The sequence below is a fragment of the Psammomys obesus genome, unplaced genomic scaffold (genome assembly GCF_907164565.1).
Source record: "Psammomys obesus unplaced genomic scaffold, mPsaObe1.curated_primary_1811, whole genome shotgun sequence".
NCBI classification, from domain to species: domain Eukaryota; kingdom Metazoa; phylum Chordata; class Mammalia; order Rodentia; family Muridae; genus Psammomys; species Psammomys obesus.
The window spans coordinates 6,050,870-6,072,906 of NW_026586816.1; the positions used below are offsets into that span (position 1 = coordinate 6,050,870).

The 22,037-nt window shown below is 49.2% G+C and overlaps 1 protein-coding gene across 1 annotated transcript in view; it reads left to right on the plus strand.

Annotated features, from left to right (window-relative positions):
• Rrbp1 (ribosome binding protein 1) overlaps positions 1-22,037 on the plus strand; it is a 38,671-nt gene that overhangs the window by 778 nt on the left and 15,856 nt on the right. Inside the window, 6 exon segments of the mRNA XM_055602567.1 lie at positions 1-1,408; positions 15,608-15,756; positions 16,714-16,836; positions 18,775-18,927; positions 19,728-19,846; positions 21,236-21,389. The exon segment at positions 1-1,408 is cut by the window's left edge and continues 10 nt beyond it. Coding sequence (XP_055458542.1) covers positions 1-1,408; positions 15,608-15,756; positions 16,714-16,836; positions 18,775-18,927; positions 19,728-19,846; positions 21,236-21,389 — 2,106 coding nt within the window.

The window sequence follows — 22,037 nt, forward strand, 5'->3', positions numbered from 1 at the left end:
AAGAAGGGGGAGGGGGCCCAGAGCCAGGCTAAGAAGGGGGAGGGTGGCCAGAACCAAGCCAAGAAGGGGGAGGGTGGCCATAATCAAGCCAAGAAAGGAGAAGGGGCTCAGAACCAGGCTAAGAAGGGGGAGGGGGCTCAGAACCAGGCTAAGAAAGGAGAAGGGGCTCAGAACCAGACCAAGAAAGGGGAGGGTGCCCAGAACCAGGCCAAGAAGGGAGAGGGCCCCCAGAACCAGGCCAAGAAGGCAGAGGGCCCCCAGAACCAGGCCAAGAAAGGGGAAGGGGCCCAGAACCAGGCCAAGAAGGGGGCAGAGGGGACCCAAAATCAGGGCAAAAAGGGGGAAACAAACCAAAACCAGGCCAAGAAAGGTGAGGGAGGCCAGAACCAAGCCAAGAAGGGGGAAGGGGCTCAGAATCAGACCAAGAAGGGAGAGGGAGCCCAGAACCAGGCCAAGAAAGGGGAAACAACTCAAAACCAGGGCAAAAAAATGGAAGCAGCCCAGAACCAAGGCAAGAAGGCAGAGGGAACCCCAAACCAAGGCAAGAAAGGAGAAGGGACACAAAACCAGGCCAAAAAAGTAGAAGGATCTCCTAACCAGGGCAAGAAAGGGGAGGGGTCCCAGAACCAGGCCAAGAAAGGAGAGGGTCCTCAGAACCAGGGCAAGAAAGGAGAGGGTCCTCAAAACCAGGGCAAGAAAGGGGAGGGGTCCCAGAACCAGGGCAAGAAAGGGGAAGGGGCCCAGAACCAGGCCAAGAAAGGGGAAGGGGCCCAGAACCAAGGTAAGAAAGGGGAGGGCTCACCCAACCAAAGCACAAAAGTAGAGGGTATGCAAAACCAGGGCAGAAAAGCAGATGGAACTCCAAACCAGGGCAATAACATGGAGGGGGCCCAGAACCAGGGTAAAAAGGGGGAAGGGACCCAGAATCAGATGAAGAAGGGGGACGGGACCCAAAACCAGGGCAAGAAAGGGGAGGGCCCTCAAAACCAGGGCAAAAAGGCAGAGGGGGTCCAAAGTCAGGGCAAGAAAGGGGAGGGGACCCAGAATCAGGGCAAAAAGGGGGATGGAAATCCCAACCAAGGCAAGAAGGGTGAGGGGGTTCCCAACCAGAGCAGACAGACAGATACAGTTGCTAATCAGGGCACAAAGACAGAGGGTGTCTCAAACCAGGGGAAAAAGGCAGAGGGGTCCCCCAATCAGGGGAAAAAGGCAGAGGGAGCCCAAAACCAAGGCAAAAAGGTAGAAGGGTCCCCCAACCAGGGCAAAAAGATGGATACAACTGCCAATCAGGTTAAAAAGTCAGAGTCAGCTCCTGCCCAGGGGAAAAATGCAGGAATGGTCCAGAACCAGGAGGCACCAAAGCAAGAGGCGCCTGCAAAGAAGAAGTCAAAGAGAAAAGGAGAGCCTGGTGAGTGCCCCTGCCTGCTTTGTGACCTTGAGAGAAAGCTGTTCCTATGACTGGGAGTTGTCCTTAGTGTTTGACCCCTCTGCTCACCCCACATAGGGTACTGATGACAGACCAGAGAAGCACTTCTACCAAGTCCATCCTGAACTGTTGAGCTTTTTGGCCTTTTATACAGGAGTAGGGGGAGGGTTTACTTACAGGAGCATAGATGAGTCTAAGTCATCTGTCTCACCACCCACTTCAGCCTAGGTGATGGTTCAGGAGCTGCATTCCGGGGGTTCCTTGGCCCTGCTGAGCTTGGAGGCAGCCCCAATGAAGAGTCCTCTGTCTCCCAGTACTTGTATTGGTTTTGTAACCTAGAGGAGCTTTCTGAGTTGTATGAGCTTCAGTCCTCTGCAGGTGGGAATGATTCAGGATGTGTCTACATTGCAGGGTGTACTTGTGTCAGTCAGCTGCTATGGTAGTAAGGCTAAGTAACAAGCACCCCAGGTTTTACAACAGTTGTCTGTCTTTGCCCGTGTCTCTGACTGGCTAAGGTTGGCTGATTTAGGTCCTGTCTGCTGGGAGGCTCTGCCTCATGCTGTGCCTTAACTGGGTTGGATCAGGGCTACTCTGCATGCATGAGTGGCTGAAGAGTCTGTGTCTCTCCAGGGCAGGGGCCCTCTCAGGGTTGTAGCAGAGGCGTAATTGATTTTGAGCAGGCACATTCAAGCTATACCTCACTTTTCAGGGCAAGTCAGGTGAAAGGCCTGAGCCAAGGTGCGGGACAGTCACACTCTGTGGTGAGGGACTGCGTAGTGAGGTGTGAGGAAGTGTAGACAGGGTAGTCTTGGCAGATTTTCTTGAGCATCTGGCTGTATCTTTTCATACTGTTCTGTGTTCATACCTCCTGTGATGTTAGCTTTATTCATTTAGTGTTTTAAAGAAGTAATGTTTCCTCCATATTGCTCTACCCCTTCTTCCCTAGTCATTTAAGGAAACATCATAGAATGTAACGTAGATTCTCTATTATATAGACACAAAGTAGATACTACAGAACACTGCTTTGCTTCCTTGCTTTCTGTGGGTGGTAACTACAGAGGGTTTTTAATGTCCTTGACTGTGTGTGACTCGTGAGAGGCTCTTTAGTATGCTCAAACTGGGCTTTGAGGTAGGTCTCTGCTGAGGAAACCGAGCTGTGCACACAGGTGCTTAGTGGATCTGCTACCCAGATTGCCTGGGGCCTGCCTGCTTACCCAGGCACAGCACGGCCACCAGTGTCAATGTGGGATGGTGTTAGCATTCCACCGAGACATTGGCACAGTGTTGACTTTAAGTTCAGTACCAAGTTCTTGAAACAACGGGATAATGAAAGAAGATGAAGACATCAAATATGGATTAATACAAACACAAACAACTTTTTAAAATAGCCAGTCTTTTCCCATATTTCATGGGATTGATTCCAAGACACTCCCCTGCACCCCCCCCATGAATTCCCAAATCTCCAAATGATGAAGTCTCATAAATAGTGTATTTGTATATAAGTTATTCCCAAAGTCCTAGATTCCTTTTTTAAAAATCTATTTATTATCTACCCCTATACTGCTGGGGATCAAACCCAGGCCCTTATGTTAGACAAGTTTTATACCAATGAGCTACACTTGTAGCCTGCCCCACACTTTAAGTCACCTCTAGAGTACTTACGGTACCTGATGCAGTGCAGAGTCTATGTAAAGAGTTATGTTGTATTGCTAAGGAGTAATTACAAAGAAAAGGTCTGCAGATGTTCAGGAGAGACACAGTGTTTGTGTTTTTAATGCTACTGATCCGCATTGGTTGGTTGGATCTGGATGGGGAACCTGTGGAGGCAGAGTGCTGGCTGTCCCACAGCGGGAGTCCAGGTGTTCTTTGACTTCTTTTTTTTATGCAGTGTGCTGATATTTTATTCTTCAAAAGTTGGAAGCAACCCTGAAGAAGGCATTGGCTCTTGTGGCTGTGACAGCGCCCCCTGAAGTTGGAAACACCTGTGTGGAAGGCCTTCGATATTCTCCTTGGTGCAAGGCCGCATGGGACAGAAATCCTAATGATGTTGCAGTAGATCATTTCCCATTAAAACTTCTTATTTAATGGCCTTTTGAATTACTGTAGGGGTGTAAAATTGGGTCTTGATATATTATCTTAAATGCTGTGCTCCTTGCCAAAGCATCCCCAAAGAATAAAGCCATATTAACTTCTAAATGTTGAAGCAATCTAGAAACAGTTCTGCAGGGTGGGGTTGGGGGAGCTGGAATTCCAGCCTGTGTTTGGCGCACTCTCCGGATGTAGATCAGCTTATCCGACCTCTGCAGTGGATTGATTCCGGCCAGTAACTGTTGAAATGTAGATGAAAACAGGTGCCACAGAGCCACGGTGCTTTATAGAAGCCCAGGACTGTCAGTAAGGGGTGTGGGCCTGGAGACAGGCTAGAGCTCCAGCTGTGGAGAGGGACCATGGCCTTCAAGCTGCGGAAGTTCAGGACAGGAGATGGGAAGCGCTCATAAACACGTGAGGGGACTTCCTGGCTAACACTTGGTTGTGTGTTAGGTCCTGAGATCCCAGGCACTGCCCAGTTGATAAGTCCGTGTATTTAGCCGCCTCTTTCTTGTCTCCTCTTTTTCAGATAGGAACTCTCACTGTAGCACAGGCTGGCCTCAAGAGGATGGCCTCCCTGCCTCAGCCTGTGTAAGCATGAATTGTCATGCCTGGGGTTAGCAGCCTCTTTTTCCTGTAGAACCGGGAGAGTGTGTTGATGAGGCTCCATGGTGAGCCACAGAACACTCTTACGTCCTTGAGTGTGTGAAGGTCTGTGAGAGTTCTTGTTTTGCTGTTCATAACCCTATCCCATTTAGTACCTTTAGGTAAGTGAGCCCCTAGCTCACCTCTGCGATGTCAAGACTCCCCTTAGCTTCCTGTTACACTCAGGATGTAGGGTACTTGTTCCTGTTTGCTGTGATGCGGACAGGGTGAGCATGCTTTATGTGAAGGATGTCCATTCCACTCCATGGCCAGTGTTTGTGGAAGATGATGGAGATAAAGAATTGTGTCTTCTCGTTGTGTCTTTTAGTGCGGTGGCCAGACCCTGTGTAGTATTGTCGCAACAAAGCAGGCAAGAACGTGCTTGTGAGTTACTGTTTCTATAGTTACACTGCACACTTGCTCTGCTCTGTGCTAGGGTTATCTGAAAGTGACCCGGTCGGTATGGCCTCTGATGGTTGTGGGTTATAAGGACAGCTTGGTGTGTTCATTTATATATAGTGCTTTATCTGATTTTTTGGGGCTTGGCTGCCCTTGGCTAGACCACTCATTTGGGTTTGCTTAATGAATTCTGTTACAGACCGCTTGTTTTCCAGCAAAATGTATTTCTCATTCTTTGTAGTTCATGGGCTCTAAAGATACTTCTTGTTCCTGTAGCCACGATTCTCCTGGTAGATGACAGCATGGGAGGGTGCCCCAGCCTCAGCCGTGGCTGAGCAGGTGATGGGCTGAGTAAGGCAGGTACCTACATAGCACTTGCAGTGTCTCACATGTGAACATGCAGACACACACACACATTTGTGAAAACACTCAGGCCTGCTTCTCATTCATGCCTCATTCAGTGTTGCTCACCTGGACACACTGTCACAGCTGTGGGACAGAGAAAACTTCAGGGAAGCTTGGGGCAAAGTGGGGCACTCACTGCAGACAATGGAGATTCTGATTTGGCTCTCCTGTGTGAATACCCGTACAGAAGGTGCCATTTGCTTCAGAGAGCAGCGCCAGTGGGAACTCAGACTCACTCTGGCTGGCGTTCTCTGGAACTTCCTACATGGTTTTCTTCACTGAAGCATGAACTGTAGTAACTGAAAGTTTGGGCCATGAAACCTGACAGTGTAGATAGATACTTTCCAGAGGTCCATGGAATCATTTTGTTAGTCTGGTACGTGGAGTGAACTAGAATTCATCTGATCTAATATCAAACATCACAGCTGTGACAGTGTTGCCAGGTGAGCAGGCATGGAGGAGAAGCAGGCCTGAATTTCACAAAGCTAGACCTTGAATTCAAACTCTTTTTTTTTTTTTTTTGGCCTGGGTTATGGTTGGCCCCAGCTGACCTGCCCTCCCCTTTAGCCACAAATAACTGTCTGTCTGTCCATCGCTGCCTGTACTCTGGGACCACGTGTATCCAAAGGAATTGTAGCAGAATTGCAGGTGGGTGCTAGGCATTTGGGAGTACGGGGCTGGGCAGATGAGGTAGCCTGAGGCAGTGCTGAGTGGATCCAGGAAATGCTGGAGGGGTGGGTTCCTTTACTGATATACAGCAGGCTGGGAAGGGAACTCCTCCCACAAATGCAGGAGACATAGACCTGGGCAGGGTATGAGGAGGGCCCTTGGCACCATGAGGTTTTAACAACTGGTTGTGGAGAATGAGGGCTGAGAAACGTGCTGTCTGCTGAGAGGCACTGATCACCTTGGCCATTTAAATTCATTTTAATCAGTCCAAAGTAAGACTCAGTTCTTTATCATACTTTCTGCCTCTTGATGCTCTGTCGGTACTCACATGCCACATTGCCAGTGGCTGTCCTTTAGAACAGTGCAGAAATAAAACATCACCGTCAGAAAGTCCTGTTGGACACCCTCGCTCTGAGCATAGCCATCTGCAGGGAGGTAACCTCTTGGGTCACCGCATGAAGAATACATGGTTTTGCAGCCATGTTTTGGCACTATACACGGCTACTCCTGTATGTGGTTCTAGCTGCCACTGTCCCTCATATTGTAGAGGCCCACTAAGAATAACGTCACAGTGCAGAAGCAGTCCAGAACCTGGGGTTGCATTTCCAGTCTCATTCAGTCTCTGGTCAATGCGAGGCCTTTGATGGCAGGTGCCACGGAGGAGATGTGTGTGGAGGCAGGCCTGAGCACAGTTTTGCAGGCCAGCTGGGGCTCTTTCAGAGCTTCTGCTTTGGCATTACTATAAGGGACTGACTGGGGCCATGCCACAGGTTTTTACCACTTGTCTGTGGCAGCGCTTGACAATGAACACCTGATCTCTGCATGCTCTAATCCCAGCAGAGGCAGGAGGATCTCTGTGAGTTCAAGGCCAGCCTCGTCTACAAAGTGAGTCTGGGATAGCCAAGGCTACACAGAGAAACCCTGTCATGAGAAAACAAAACAAAACAAAGTATATTAATATATAAAAGCTGTTTTCAGCAAACAATTTAAATAGTAGAGAAGGATGGATAGGGTGGAAATCTTAATCTTTCTTTCCATTCTGTCCCTGCCACCATTCCCTTGTAGGGGACTCTGGAGCTACTGCCCTCACACGCAAGCTGTAGTATGTCCAGTTAGAAACTGCTGTCCTCTTTGCAGAGTGTTGGTGGTGTCTTTCCACACCATGCTGCAGAGCTGCCACGTTCAGCTGTGCAGCACTCTGTAGCGTAGCTGTGTCCAGATTTACTTAAAGGACACTGAAGTAGTGTGCAGGCTTTTTTGGGTGCTAAAACTGACACCACAGTGATGTCATATTGCTGTGTGAGTATTTCTCAAAGTAAGTTCCTAGGTCTGGAACTACAAGTCAAAAGGTGGCTATGTTTTTCATTTGGGAAGACTGTTCCTTCAATCTCCAAAAGCATTTGGAGAGTTGCAGTGGCCGGTTCGATTGTTTCAGGGCTAACTCCTGTTCTTGTGGCTGTTCTCTCCGAATGAGAATGGCTTGTGTCACAAAGGAGTGTTAAAAGCTTTTCTGTGGAAAGAGGAGAAAACACTGGCCTGTGAAATAAGGAGGGATTCTTTTCTGAGTGTTCAGGAACTGGGAGGTGGTAGAATCCTAGAGAAGTGAAACCGTCCCTGAACTAAGGTGCTGCTGTTTGGAGAACCACTGCTGACCCCGGTGGGTAGTCCAGCAACAGTGTCCAGCATCCTTGAGGATGCTCAGGAAGCATGTGTGTGTGGTGGTGGTGGTTTTTAAAATCTGTTTTTAATCCTTGGACGTACTCTGTGCCTTCTTAATTATGTCTGCATGCCCCCTGCCCTCCCCCTGGCTTCCCGGTTGGCACTGATTGCCTGGAATGGCCTCCTGGTGTTGTGCTGTCAGGGGAGCTGCACTAGGAGTGAGTTTGCTTAGTTCCACAAGGGTCTGGAGTATGGGAAGTCCACTGGATGTGTTCCATAACCCACAGGAAGCATGGGTTCAGAAACGGGGCAGCTGTTAACTGGAGGGAGGCCTGTTTCCTGCTGTTGCTGGGAGGATCTGGGACCAGGGTCCAGCTGAGGAGCCTACTACCGCGCCCATGGCTTTCTTGCTTAGTGGCACAGGAGTGCCCCAGGGCCCTGGTACTTACATCATACTCTGTGGATTGGCTTTTTGAAGGCTCTTTTTTTTTTTTTTTTTTTTCTTCCCCAGCAGTAGGCTGGTATTATTCTGGGGCCAGGTGATCATGATGCCATGCCAGGAGAATCCAGTCACCTTCCATAATGTAGAAAGCAGAGAAACAGGCTTTTACGAGTCTCCCGTGGTCTACATGGGAGAAAGGACACCACCGGGAGGTAGGATTTTGGGTAATTTTTTTGTATCTTTCATTCACCCTTTTACATTTTCTCTAGTTTTTCTGTTTGTTTTAGATTTGTTTTGTTTTGTCTTTTAACTGGAAAAGAAACAGAAACTCCCATTGTGGAGCTCCAGTCTGTGTTCCTTGAGCATCTCTGGGCAGCGGAAGCCTTGTTAGTTCTTTTGGGGAGAGTAAGAATGAAAGGAGGCAGCAGCTCTCAGGCCAGTTCTCAGGCCTCTCACAAGATGCCAGTGCCCACCTGGGCCTAGCACCCGTTACCTGGTGAGTGCTTGTGAGCTGAGGAAAGATGAATGTCAGAGGTGCTGTTCTACCCTCAAGTGGCCAGTGGTGTCCTGGGGTGCTAGCGGAGGTATCTGCACTCTTTGTGTGTAGTCTTGTGGGTCACCATTGTACCTGCAGAGCAGGCAGCAATGCAAAACAGGAAATGCAGTGTGAAAACAGCTGGAACCTGATGGGCCTGAGACAGAAGAGATAAAAAGAAGGGCTAGGAGACCTTTCAGGAAAACCTCTTCAGGGTGTCCAGAGCAGACACTGCTCTTCCTTTAAACTATTTGATGGGCCATAGTTGTGCCCTTCCTTTCCTCTTCCAGCCTTCGCCTGTTCACCCAGGTTTCAGGGGCCCAGTCCTGCCTTGGCCTTGGCGTGGCGTTTCCTGGTGCTGTTACATGGTGTGGCAACCATTCTGTGTAGCCAGGGTTTGTGGAGGTACTCGATGCCGCTTTGCTTGCTTTTACGTTTCTCACAGCCCAATTCTACCTGTATACATAGCCAGAGATTAAGCGTGGCAGAAGTCATGGGGCCAGCAGATGGCAGTACAGGGTCTCCATGGCAGCCCTCCTGGAACCCCTTCCCATCCTCATCCTCCATGCAGTTAACTCTTCACCCTTATGGCTTGGCGCCACCAAGTGTGTGCTCAGAACAGGCCTTGGTAACCTTTGTTCTTTTGACTTTAACTCTGTCAGGGCTTGAATCTGAGCAAAACCCTAGGGGCTTTGAGCCGTATTCACTTTCTTTGTCAGCTCTTCAAAACCCAAGCTCCCATTTTCTCTTCCTTTCCCCACTTCTTCTCTGTCCGGTCTTTCTTTCTCCCTCCAAAAAGAATGTAAAGAGGTCCCCTAGGAGAGTTAATTGTCATTGTGAGAAACTGCCAGATGACATTCTTCCGGAAGTCTCCACTTGGTGACTGTTAGGTGTGGCAGGGCTGAGACTTCAGTTACTTTTCAGGCCTCTGTGGTCAAGCCCATGATAAAGTCATGTTCTTTCTCTGTGGGCACTAAGGAAATCTTGACTGCCACTAAAACTCTCCCTTTGGTCTGGAGAAAATACCCCTGAAGTCTGAAGAGGAAAATAGGCAAGTCTATAGAATACCATTTAATGGTATCTTGAATGGTATCTTTTCAGCTTGGATATAGGTTATTCTTTCCTCCAACAAAAGGGAAGGCCTTAATAAGCTGTTCTCCACAGTTGCTTGGTGCCAGGGCACTGGAAACTCCAGATGTGTTTGTGGCCATTTAGGGGTGAAGTGAAGCTATTTGTTATTGGCCTGTGTGCTCTGGAAAGGGCTGACCGGGGGGTGGGGGGGTGGGCTGCTTGCTCTGGGGTTGGAGTCTCCACTTAACATGCTGCCTGGGGCCTGTCTTGGCTGTGGATGGAACAGGAGTGAGAGTGAGTGGGGGTGGGAGAAGCCAGGGTGTGTTTTAATTTCCTTGAGGGCCTTGTGTTTCCCCATAGACTGGTTGGCTACAGTTTATAATGTACAGCTGGGAAGAGGCTGTGGTGAGCTGGACTGTGTTCCTTGTCTGTGGTCTCTGCACCTTTGGTTGTAAATGTAGATGACTGAATTGAGCTGGGCTTCCAAGAGGCCTAGAGGCCTCCTGGGGCCTAAGCATTCTGTGGCTCAGCTCAGTTTGGCTGGTATGGTTGGGGTTGTCTGGGCATGGAATCTGCTTAAAGTTGGGATGTGACTTCCTTCCTTGGGACATGCTGTGCTGGGGACTGGCACCATCCATGTCCCCTGTGAGGGTCCAGAGGCAGCAGCTGTTAGCTATGATCTGTGCATTTGAGGGAAAGGCCTTTAGAATGGGTTTTGGACAGTCCCTGAGAAAATGAATGTCCTTGCCATTGAATCTCCATTAGTCTCGAGGTCTGCTACCAAGCCCCTCTGTGAGGGGTCCCTGGTTTTCACCTGGGCTTTTCATGCTTAGTCTCCTGAATACTCAGGCTTGAGCTCTGGCTTGGGTTCTTACCTGAGTTCCCTGCCTCAAGCCTTTTCCCTCTTGGCATCCCAAACCATGCTCCCTGTTAGTCACTGCGTTTTGTGGGGTAAAATCCAGATCTCTGGGGCCTATTCCAGCCTTACCTCTCTCTACTCTGGGAATCCAAAGTCCTGGATCCTGCAGACTTTGATACCTTTCTGGGCTGCTCCCCTTCATTTATCCTCCTATCTGCCTCTTTACCCAGCAAGTGCCTAAGCAAGCACTTGTGCTTCAGCCTCTGTTCGCATTGCTGCCAGGGTGCTTCCCTAGGCTCCAGCACGTTGCTCTGTTGCCTGACCTCCCTGTGCCTGCTGTGTTGCATAGCTGTGGTCATCCTTTCTACTTACCTCTTCAAGCCTAGCATTCTGCAGACTTCTCAGGGACAGGGTAAGTGCATACGCTGTATTTAGAAACAAGCTGGGTCTGCCCGTCCTGAGCAGGGCTGTTGGGAACCTACAGTGATAACTCAATTTAGCCTCTAGTTGCCTGCAGGTCCACACAGGGCAAGTCCTGGAGTGAGCTGCTGCCCTCCCCTGTTGGTGGAGAAAGTAGGCCGTGGGCATGGCAGGCATGTTCTATGGCTGGAGCAGCGAGCTGCTGAGTCTCAAGACTGAGTCTCAAGTCTCCCCTTATGCTAATACCTTAGTGTTAATGCTGAGGCCATCCATTGGGGAGTTGGTGGTTGTGCAGGCAAAGAGCACATTTTCCTAAAGGACCCCACAGTTGACAGAAGAGACTCCTAAGTGCCTCCACACAAGTGTCATTTCCTAGGTGGTAAAGTATTTCTGTGGCTGACTGGTTGCATCACAGTTTTGAAGTCAGAGTGTTAAGCACTGTGACTCCCTGCAGGCTTCTTCTTGGTGGTTAAGTCATATCCTCTTCCTTCAAGCCCTTGTGCTTGGCGTCATGAGTAAGAACATTCTGCCCTTCTAAGTCTCTATTGAGAGAGGCTGTCCACAGAACCTCATCCTTGCTTGACTTCTTCCACTGTTGAGCTGGGAGGGGAGAGGGTGTTTGGCTGTCTGCTGATGGGTCTTAAAGGTTGAACTGCCAAAGTTAGCCCTGGGGAGTTAGTTGTCAGTGCTTTCCCCTGTGTCTCATCCCAGGCACACATTAAGTTAATCTTGCGGCCAGGCTGTGAGGAAGGAACAGTTATTACTGACTTCACAGACAAGGAAACAGGTGGGAGGTAGTGAAGCCAGTTGTCCAAGGACACAAATGAAAGGAGCTGAGTTGAAAACTTACATTTTAACGTAGGCCATTTGACCCCAGAGATGATGTGTAGTAGCCAAGGCCAGAAATGCGGCAAACTACATAGACTCAGGATAGGCATTTCTGAAGGGCCTGGCCAATGGGGGTTATGGGTGTGTGCCCTAAAGATGGGGTCTAGTTGATTCCATCTCGTAGCTTCTCTTTGCTGTCCACTCCAGACCCGACCTGTCAATGCAAGCTAGCCCCAGGCTTCCAGAGCAGCCATGTAGGGAGGGAGCTGACCTCTTCTAGAATTCCCGAACCCCTCACCTTTTTAAAGCCTGTAGTTCATGGCTTAGATATGGAGTCTTTGGTAGGTTTATTTTAACTCTAAGGTTTCACAATCCCAAGGATTACAAGAATCTTGAGGCATTTTCTAGAGGCGTGGGCGGTGTGCTGTGTGTGGGGTGCTGTGCTCCTGTGGGCATGCTGTTTAGACATGACTCACCCAGGGATTCGCTTTTCTTTCTCTGTCCATTTTATTGCCCCTGATTCAGAGACTACTACTACTTCTTTTTAAACCCAGAAGATTCAATGAAAAATGTTTTGTGAAGTTATAGCTCTCTAAAATCAGTCTAAAGGAGAGTAAACGTATGGAGAAGGTAATGGAAGTTTCTGTAGCTAGAGAAGGGGAAATAGGCAGAGAAGGCCCAATTTTACTTTACATTCCTTTGTGGTGTTTCATTTGTTACAGCTGTTCCTTTTTCATTGAAATGTTTAACAAAAGTTCATAGTTACCCTAGAAAGTTTTAATAAAGATTCATTAGTATGCTCTTTTTGTTTTTTTGTTCTGTTTATTTGTTTTTTGAGACAGGGTTTCTCTGTATAACAGTCCTGGCCGTCCTGCACTCACTTTGTAGACCAGGTTGGCCTCAAACTCAACACCTCCCAAATGCTGGAATTAAAAGCCTGTGTCACCACACACAGCCTTTTTTTTTTTTTTTAATTGTCAGAAAAGTGTCAAGATGATTTTATTTTGGTAATTATTTTATTATAAATGCTTTTGTTTTCTTTAACTCTTTGAGATATTAATAATTCATTTCTCCCTTCTCTTTCCTTCCTTCAAACCTTTAATTATACCCTTCCCTGTTTGCCTTAAAAATCGTGGCCTCTTTTTTTCAGTGTATATATGTGTACACACATATATATTTCTAAATGTAGCCTACTCAGTTCATATAACGTTGCTTGTATGTTTTCATGGATGACCATTTGGCACTGGGCAACCAATTGGTGTCCTCTTCTCTGGGGAAGGTCACCTCTCCTGTTCCCAGCATTCCTCAGTTACATGATCTTTCTTTGTAGGGGTGAGGCCATATGGGCTTTTTCCCCATCTGGTTTTGCATGCCCATTGATGTAGTCCTTGTTAAGCTCACATTTGGGCAGTTACATGGTGAGACTTTATGGTGTAGGTCCTGACATTACTGTTAGACAAAATCTCACAGCAAACTCCTGGCTTTCACCCCCTCTTCCACAATGTTCTCTGACCTTTCGGGGCTTAGTAGAGGCATGCCTTGGGACTGGGCTCCACAGCTCTGCACTTGGATTGGTTATGGTTTTCTGTAGTGGCTTCTGTTGCCAAGAGAAGTTGGCAACACCAACTTCAATACACCCTTGATAAAGAGTGTATACTACACTTAGGCTAGACCCTGGAGGAGGATGTGAGAAGTGTGGATATAAGACTAGAGTGCTGCTTTCAAATAATACCCTCAGACACCCTCTGAATGTAGGAGGGAGCGTCTAGACAGTGCTGGAAGCATCTTGAAGCATCCCGTAGCTGATTGTGCACCCAAGCTGATGTTCAGTAGCAAGGCCTCTGCCAGCAGTGATAGCCAGATGTTTCACTCCCACAGGAGGGATAGGGCTCAAAGGATAGGGTTTGACGGTCAATGTCTCTGTTTGGGCTTTGCCTCCTTCCTAATCTTCTTTGAGACAGGATCTCATGTACCCCAGGCAGGCCATAAACACTTGCTCTCTGCTTTCCAAGTGCTGGAATCACAGTCATAACACCAATAGTCCTCATTAGAAGAGTCTTCTGGAGGAGAAGTCAAGAGAGGTTAGAGATGTCAGTCACCCAGGGACTTACTGGGTTTTTGGCAAGGAGCACTTTAGGAGTCCATGGGGCTGGAAGGGCATAGAACAGCCAGACCAAGGGGAATGTAGTGTGTGCCACATCTGTAACTTGATAGTCCTGGCTAGCCACCTTCCAAGAGGCCAAGAAGAAACAGTTGGAATGAATTTAAACATCATTCTTCACCCAGTTTATCCAAAACTTTATCCTCCGGATGCGCAACCAGTATATCAGGTTACTGTTGTATGTTCCTGTGTACACTAAGGTTTTGAAAACCCATGTAAACTTTTTACCTGAAGTACATCACATGTTGCGGAGTCACATGCAAGTTCTCAGGGGCTCTGTGCCTGGAGCATTCTGAGGCAGGAGAGGAGATATCCGTGCAGCCTTCAGCTCCACATAGGCTAAAGAGGCCACCCTGTCTTGCCTGTGTCTTTTAAAACCTAGGCAGTGAATCTACTTAAGGTTGGAGGTGCGTGGGAAAACATGCAGCAAAAATGTGTCAGTGGGGGTTTCTCCTGAGAGTGAACCTACAGGGTGTTTTATTTCATGCTGGCTTTGCAGCACTCAGGACTATCTGTGTATATATAAGTCCACCATTCGTTGTGTGTGCATTTGTATTTCAGTGAAATTAAGAAAATGGGCACTCTCTCTCATACACACACACTCCCATTTTCTTGGCAGTGCAAGCTCTTGGTTTTGTACTGCTAGTGTGGTTATTTTAAATCAAATGAATGTTCCCAAGGTAAGAAGTTATAAAATAAAGTGCTCATAGCAACCAGCTCACCCGCACGCCACCTTCCCCTTATTATGCTATCACACTAAGTGCTTCCCCTTGAGATGAAAACATTGTGACTGTGAAGTAAAAATATTGTGACAAGTCAGAGAATCCAGGGTTGCTGAAGAAACCTTCCCCATTCCTTGTCCTCAAAAGGTAGGCTTAGCTGAGTTTGCCATTGCAGGCCTTTCTGTCTCTTTTAGTGCATTTGGCCTTCTGCTTCAACTTTGAGGCCAATTTAGATACCAGCAGAGGAATTTCCCAGACATTGTAGGTGAGCTATCTCAAGTCTTTTTTTTTTTTTTTTTTTTCTTTTTTTGGCAGTGGTAGTTTTGAGCAAGTTGTCTGTACTTCGGGAGGAACAGCTCATTCTGGGAGACCTCGCCCAGCCATTTCTCTTCTAAAGCCAGTTATTGCTGAAGCTGCTTCCAGGGAGATTAGAGCTGGAGTGCTTGAATGTGTAGAGCAGAGCGCAGGTGCCCTTCAACCTTTCCCAAGGTTTTGTGTGTGTGGTTCTGGGGAGCACTGGAGCGCCCTTGGTACTCGTGGGCAGTCGTGCCCATGGATGCACAGGTAGATAAGGAAATCTCACAGAATCATGGAAGATGAGATGAACCAGAATGTTTTACTAGAAAAAGAAGAAATGGGGCGAGGGGAACTGAGGAAAACATGTTGAGCATAAACTTGTGCAGCATCATTTTTGTTGTATAATTTTTGTTGTGTGTAAAATGTGTCATTTTTATAACTTGTTAATTTACTTACTTTGAGACATGTTCTGATGCATCTCAGGCTGGCCTCAAATTGAATACATCTCTGAGTATGGCCTTGACCTTCCTGCCTCTCCTTCTGAAGTGTTGGGATTATAGGCATATACCGCCGCCGCACCCGGTTTTTGTGGTGCTAAGGATGGAGCCAGGGCTTTGTGTATGCTATCAGCATATCAAAAAAGCTACCTCCCAACCATGCACATCTTGGGCTCGGTAACACTGAAAGAAGGAGGGAAGGACCAAGGCTAGTTGTATAGTATAATGGCAGAGTCCCTGCCCAGCACACACTGTGCCCTGAGTTTGTTCCCCACTACCACTGTAAAATAAGTAGTTCTAGCCTTGGCTGGGACTCTGCGAATGTAGACCCAACATTTGTCAAGACGTCTACTGCACAGCCTGCCATTCTGCAGCTATGGAACAGAGCTCTTCTTGCCTCTGACCGGAGACACTTTTTGATGAACGTGGTTGTACACCCCTTGTTTTGGGGTAGAATGTAAGTCTCTGTTCCTTCCCACTTCAGGCCCCTCAGATTGTGACAGCCCTCTCTGCCTGCCCTACAAGACGCTGGTCTCCACAGTTGGAAGCATGGTGTTTAATGAGGGCGAGGCCCAGCGCCTTATTGAGATCCTCTCCGAGAAGACTGGAGTCATTCAGGATACCTGGCACAAGGTAGGCCATTGCAGGGCTGGCATGGCGCACCCCTTCCCCCAGGGATCAGTATCTTGACCAGTCCTGCTTGTGGCCAGGAGCTATCTGTCAAGCCACATCTAGCTCGTCAACCTGCAAGGAGAATGTTGTAGAACAGTTTCCACGCCTTCCTAGAGAACCCTGCCATTGCTGCCTGTCCTCAGGCTGACTAGATCAGCTTGTAGTGATCTGCCACTGCTCGTCTGCCCAGGACAGCGCAGCAGGCCGGTCCGTGCTGCATGTGCTTCTGGGTTACAACCTGGGATCTGGTCCAGCCGGCTTGGGCTACGGTACAAGGAAAGAAATACGGGCGTAGTGACAGAGTCCTGTGGCATGTCCCTTATGATACTAGGGCAAGCTTAAAGACTGATTCCTATTTCCTAGTGACCCAGGCCAGTAAACCGTTCTAGAAAGTGCAGTATGTTGGGTTTGTGCCTTAACTAGTTGGGTTGATAATCATTTTGCTGGTCAGTTTGGTGGCTGGAGGTATTGGGGGGATATTCCTTTCTGGTTGTCACTTGGGGGTGTCATGCTCTGTATATTTTTGGTGGTGTTGAGAGCTCCCCTCAAGGAAGCACTGGGGCTGTTTCCTGGGCATGAGTGTTGGAGGGTCAAGGAGACTGTGGGCATAGCTTGTCTCCGACCATGTCCTTAGAGTACAGCTTTCCTGTCCCATCTCCCTCACTGCAGCCAGTGGCCTCAATCTGCATGTACTGGCTTTAAAGTTGGAAATACCATGGAACTACCCGAGCATCCATGTGGGCAAGGTCTGGGAGTTTCTGTAGGCTGGGTGGCTTAGCAGGACCATCAGTTCCCATGGTGGTGTCTAGGGTCAGATGAAACCACTTACCTTGAAGCTCATGCTGCCTGATGCACCAGAGTATGGGGAAGTGTGTGTCCTTCTGTTCCCCTGTAACATGGCTTTGTTAACATTTCTAGGCTACTCAGAAGGGTGACCCAGTAGCAATTCTGAAACGCCAACTAGAAGAGAAAGAAAAGCTACTGGCCACCGAGCAAGAGGATGCAGCTGTTGCCAAGAGCAAACTAAGGGAGCTCAACAAGGTACATCCTAAGCTCAAGAGCGAGGCAGCCTCTCCTCTCTCTGTCCCCTGAGGATCCCCTTGCCCCAGGGCCACAGCTGCCCTTTGGTTCTCAAGACAGGCAACTTCAGTAAGGGCTTGTCTGCCTGGCATATGGCTCGTCCCAAGCCAAGGATGTTTCAACTGAAGTTTATCTGCAGCCTAAATTGTTGAGGTGTGGTATTGGGGATCCCTCCCCTGTGGTCCAAGAACCACATGCACTTTTGCAGGGACCAGGACCTCAGACTGTGGTGGTTCCCAGGATGATAGGCCCTCTAGGAAGGAGGAGGTGCACACTTAATCCAGCATGGCTTTCCTGAGAACTGTGCAGAGGTTACTTTTCTCCCTTTTTCTGACATTGCTGGAGTGATGTGCAGGGGAATTCTTGGCTGCCTGTGGCTGCCTAGAAGGTTATTTACCCTGAATGGCAGGTGGTAGTGAGCCAGGATTGCTGAAGGGCAGGTCCCCAGTTGTGGAAAGCCACTCACTGCTGAACTCACTAGAGCCTCTCCCTTGCCCCTCTGCTTCTGAGTGGTGGGTTCTGGTGTCCAAGCATCTCCAGAGGACATGGAGGGCAGAGTGAGGGGAGTTCCCACGAGCCTGGTGTCCCCTGAATTGGAAAGCTGTCCCTCCTGCCAGGTACTGTGGGCTTTCTTCTACCATCTCCCTGCCTTCTTTGCCACAGACCTGAACCTGATTGCTGGCAGACAGCGAGCTTTGTAGTGCAAACCCTCTGCCCTCCTGTTGTGGCCTTGCCTAGCAGGCTGTCTGTAAGTGGCCACTAAGTCCCTAGGTGGGCTTGCAACTGAGGGAGATGCTTTAGTTGGTATTTATATCTTTCCTTTGTAAATAGTTATTGTCCTCTTTGTGCTCTTGAAATTGTGGACTATTATATTCCAGCAGAGCTAGCATGTTTATGTCATTCTTGTGTTTCAGCTGCTCGCCCCAAACTGTTGATTATATGAGATGTTACCAGGCATATGAAAGTTCCTCTTCCCTTCGTTCTCCCGGGAGCCAGTCAAAGTGGTGGCTCTGTGTCTCATGTTCAGTCCCTTCTGCATTTCCTTTAGTTTTGTAGGGACATTTCTGTTCCAGACAGGGTTTCTCTGTGTGGCCTTGGCTGTCCTAGACTCACTTTGTAGACCAGGCTGGCCTTGACTCACAGAGATCCATCTCTCTTTGCCTCGCCAAGTGCTGGAATTACAGGCGTGCGCCACCATGCCCGGCGTAGGGACATTTTTATGGTTGGAAAAGGGGTCTTGCTTAGTGTCTTAGCTCTTTCTTGGAGTCATGCCAGAAGACCTGGCCTGAATGCACTGAGAAGTCGGTCATCTAGAGTTGAGCCCATGGCCAGTGTGAGTAGTTTCTAAAGGAGCTTATGGGCTTGGGCACCCATGGTAGTTCCATCCTAGCCTTTTCAAGTGTTCAGGGCTCAGGTATGGCTTTGAGGAATTCAGGCCAAGGAAGGCAAAACCCTGTGGAAACCCTTTCCAGCTGTTGTCTTGCCAGGCACTACACTCTGGACTAGGTCATTGTGTCTACCCCAGTGCCTGAACATAAGGCCTCGTAAGATCAGGGCTCTGATCAGCTAAGGAGCCTGAGGCCCTCAGACACCAGCCAGACACTACTGGGTACCAAGTAGGGCAGGCAGGTGTACACAGCACTACCTGGAGGCAAGTCTGTGGTTACCCTCTGGGCCCTGGAGGTCCATGAAGGGTCCCCAAGCCTAGGGAATGGTGCCAGATCCCAAAAGAATGTGCCAGCAGGGGAACAGTGGGTGCTGGCGACAGCAGTCACCGTCCCGCCTAGACAGAGCCAAACTCCACTTAGGTCATTAGCCTTTGGATGCTTTTCAAGAAGATAGTGCAGCCCAGTCTGCCTGCCTGATCGTTTACTCACCCCACCTGTCGTTTCTTCTCAGGAGATGGCTTCAGAGAAGGCCAAGGCTGCGGCGGGGGAGGCCAAGGTGAAGAAACAGCTGGTAGCTCGGGAACAAGAGATTGCAGCTGTGCAGGCTCGCATGCAGGCCAGCTACCGGGACCATGTGAAGGAGGTGCAGCAGCTTCAGGGCAAGGTGGGCACAGGGAAAGGGCAGGTCTGGCCGAGTCACGGGGCCCAGAGGGTGTGGCTTGAGCTGGGCTTGAGGAAGTTTGCTGGAGGTTGAATTTGGCTGGATGTTTATGTATGTGTCTGATGTTAAGAACCAGAAAGGTATAATATTTATTTTAAAGAACGCTTTTTCAAAAGAGCCATGTGTTGGATGGTGCCTGAGGATCAGGATTTCTGTCTTCAGGTGAGGCCAGAGTGATGTTGGTTAAACTTTCTCTGTGTGTGGTTGGGAAGATCCCATAAAGTACAAGACCTGAACATAGTTTAGCCTGGGTCTGGGGACTAGCGCTGTCTAGACTGACTCTCATTGTCAGAGTCAGATATTTAGTTTCTGAAAACTGTGCTTGGCTCATTCTGAGCACGACTGCCTCCTTGCCACACATTTCAGGGGTGCCATGTGGGCTCAGAAGGCAAGAGATGAACCCTCACGGAGGTGCTTGTGTTTTGTGGCCATGTGGGTTTTTCTCTTAGAATAGCATACCACCTGTGTGGCCTCGGGTGCATATTCTGTATCTGAAGTACTAAGTAGAGGGCAGTGAGGAGAGAGAGGAGATGTGTTATGGATGATGGTGAAGGGCCACATGTGTCCCTGAGACCCTGACCCTGACCCTGGAGTAGCATAGTCCTTGGGACCCTTGCTTTATGCGCACTCCTGACTTTTTGGAGCAGTTGTAGTGTCCATAGCTTCCTGAGCAAATGTTGGTCCATGGTCGGTTCTCTGTGTGTGACTGACCAGCCTTGATGCTCTTGTTGGTAATGTTTCAGATCCGGACTCTTCAGGAGCAGCTGGAGAATGGCCCTAACACCCAGCTGGCCCGCCTACAGCAGGAAAACTCCATCTTGAGGGATGCCTTGAACCAGGCCACCAGCCAGATGGAAAGCAAGTAAGCCAGGAGTCCCATGCAAAGACTGTGTGTATGTTCCCTAGGGCTTAGAGCCTGGGTGGACTTAGTGGGTCTCGTGTGGGCCATAGCCGGTGTAGTCTAGTATCTTTCTGGGTATGGGGCTGGTGTGGCAGCCATACACAGGCCTCTTGGGTAAGAGCTGATGTATGCCAGCCTGTAGCTCATCCTTGCTAGCCTTCATGGCATTGGGGGTGGGGTTATTAGGTATATCAGTTATACTTCCCAGTCCTCCTTGGCTTGTGCTCGCATCTTACTTCCTGGGCATAGTGGCACTTTCATGCTCATTCTTACTGCACCCCCCATTTGGGGGAGGGGTTAGGGAAGACTGTTCAAGCAGATTCGTTCAGGATCAGAGTGTAGGTGTTACAGGGACCTGCTGTGGTCTCAGCCCTCCACTGTGGGAGCATATGAGGGTTGAGGAACTCTGGCATTGTCTGTCATGCGGAATCTGCTGGAGAAGGTTCTGCAGCTTGGGGAATTGTCGTACAGTTGGTCTCTGTTGCCTCCCCTTCATCCAGAATCCCTGCCTGGTAGGGGCTACACAGCAGCTGGGTGGTTTTTACCAGCCCTGTCGCCATTTACAAGTCCTAAGCACTCCCAAGAAGGTGCCACATTGCCCTTACCAGGTCCTTTGTACCTCTGTACTGTATGGTGCATAAGTTAAAGGCTTTGTGGTGTAGTTTCTGGTACAATTCAGAAGCCCTGAGCCAGATAGGAGGGACTCTATCTGTCAGTGGAGCACAGCTGCTTTCATTTCAGCCAGGCTTTATACTTTCCTGAAGAGGTAGTACCTATGCTGGAGACAGAGGTGGTCATTTGATTAGTCTTAAACTTTGCTTTCAGTAAGTTTCCTGAAGTTCCAGAATGTTCTTATGTCCTGAGACCCACTTTTAAGTAACAAATGAAGGCACATTTTTCTAAGTGCCTTGTGTTCTGACTTTGAGTGACCTTTGTTGTCTGCTGGAACAAGGAGCCAGGATAAGCACCATCAGTGCCTTCAGGAGGCAGTCCCTGGCCTGGTTATCATCTCCTCTGCCAGTGAAGGGGAGACACTTACAGTTTGTGAGCTGCCGCCCGGGCACTGCAGGGGCTGAGAGGTGGTGACTCCCATATAGCTTGGCTTTTCTCTGTGTGTGTTTTTAGTGGCATCTTGGGAGCCTTTTGCTCCCTCTGGCCCACATACTATGTTGGCAACCCATTTTCAATAAAACCCACAACAAAAAGCCACATGGTTGACACGTAAGAGACACTTGAATAATGGCCCTAAGACTTGGACACTAAAATAGACATGGGCAGATATGCCAGAGGGAGGGATTAGTTGCCAGTCTTTATCACTGTCCTCAATTGGGGCTGGGGCCTGTCTTTCAGGCAGAATGCAGAACTGGCAAAACTCCGACAGGAGCTCAGCAAGGTCAGCAAGGAGCTAGTGGAGAAGTCGGAGGCCTCCCGGCAGGAGGAGCACCAGCGGAAAGCCCTGGAAGCCAAGGCAGCCACCTTCGAGAAGCAGGTCCTACAGCTGCAGGTGAGTGGCGGTGGTAGCCTCAGTGCCCACTCGCTGCCCTCCAGACCTGACTGTATAGCAGGGACCGTGTCTGCTCATACTGAGCCCTTTCCAGTCAGCACAGACAGCTGGACATACAGTCAGTGTTTGGGGCTTGCACCCTCGACCTTTGCCTTGTTAGTAAGAGTGATGGCACACAGTGGATGTTATGCGCTAAGGATTGTTGCAAGTGCTGAGTGTCAGTGTAAGTATTAGCTCAGCTACTTATTGTTGTCGCCTACCGTGAGGTAGGGGCTTTTGGCTTCTGCCGTTTACTCACAGGAACTTGTGGCACAGAGAAGTAAAACAACTACCCAGAGTTTGCATGGCCAGGACGTGGCAGAGTCAGGGTCTGGACCTCAGGGTCCGGCTCCCAAGCTGCACTTGTTCTCCTGCACTGGCTCCCACTGTGCTCCAGCAGCTCTGTGGTGGCTAGCGAGCTAACTGGCTGCAAATGCTGGGGCCTGGAAGCTGGTTTCCACAAGTATGCCCAGCCTCCCTCAGAAAGAGGGAGGTGTTTTCATAGCATGCTTGGGCAGTCATCAGGGCTTCAGTCAGCCCTCGGGCCTTACGACGTCTGATGCTCCTGATAGCTTGTGTGAAGACAGATAGGCCTGGCCTAAGGCAGTC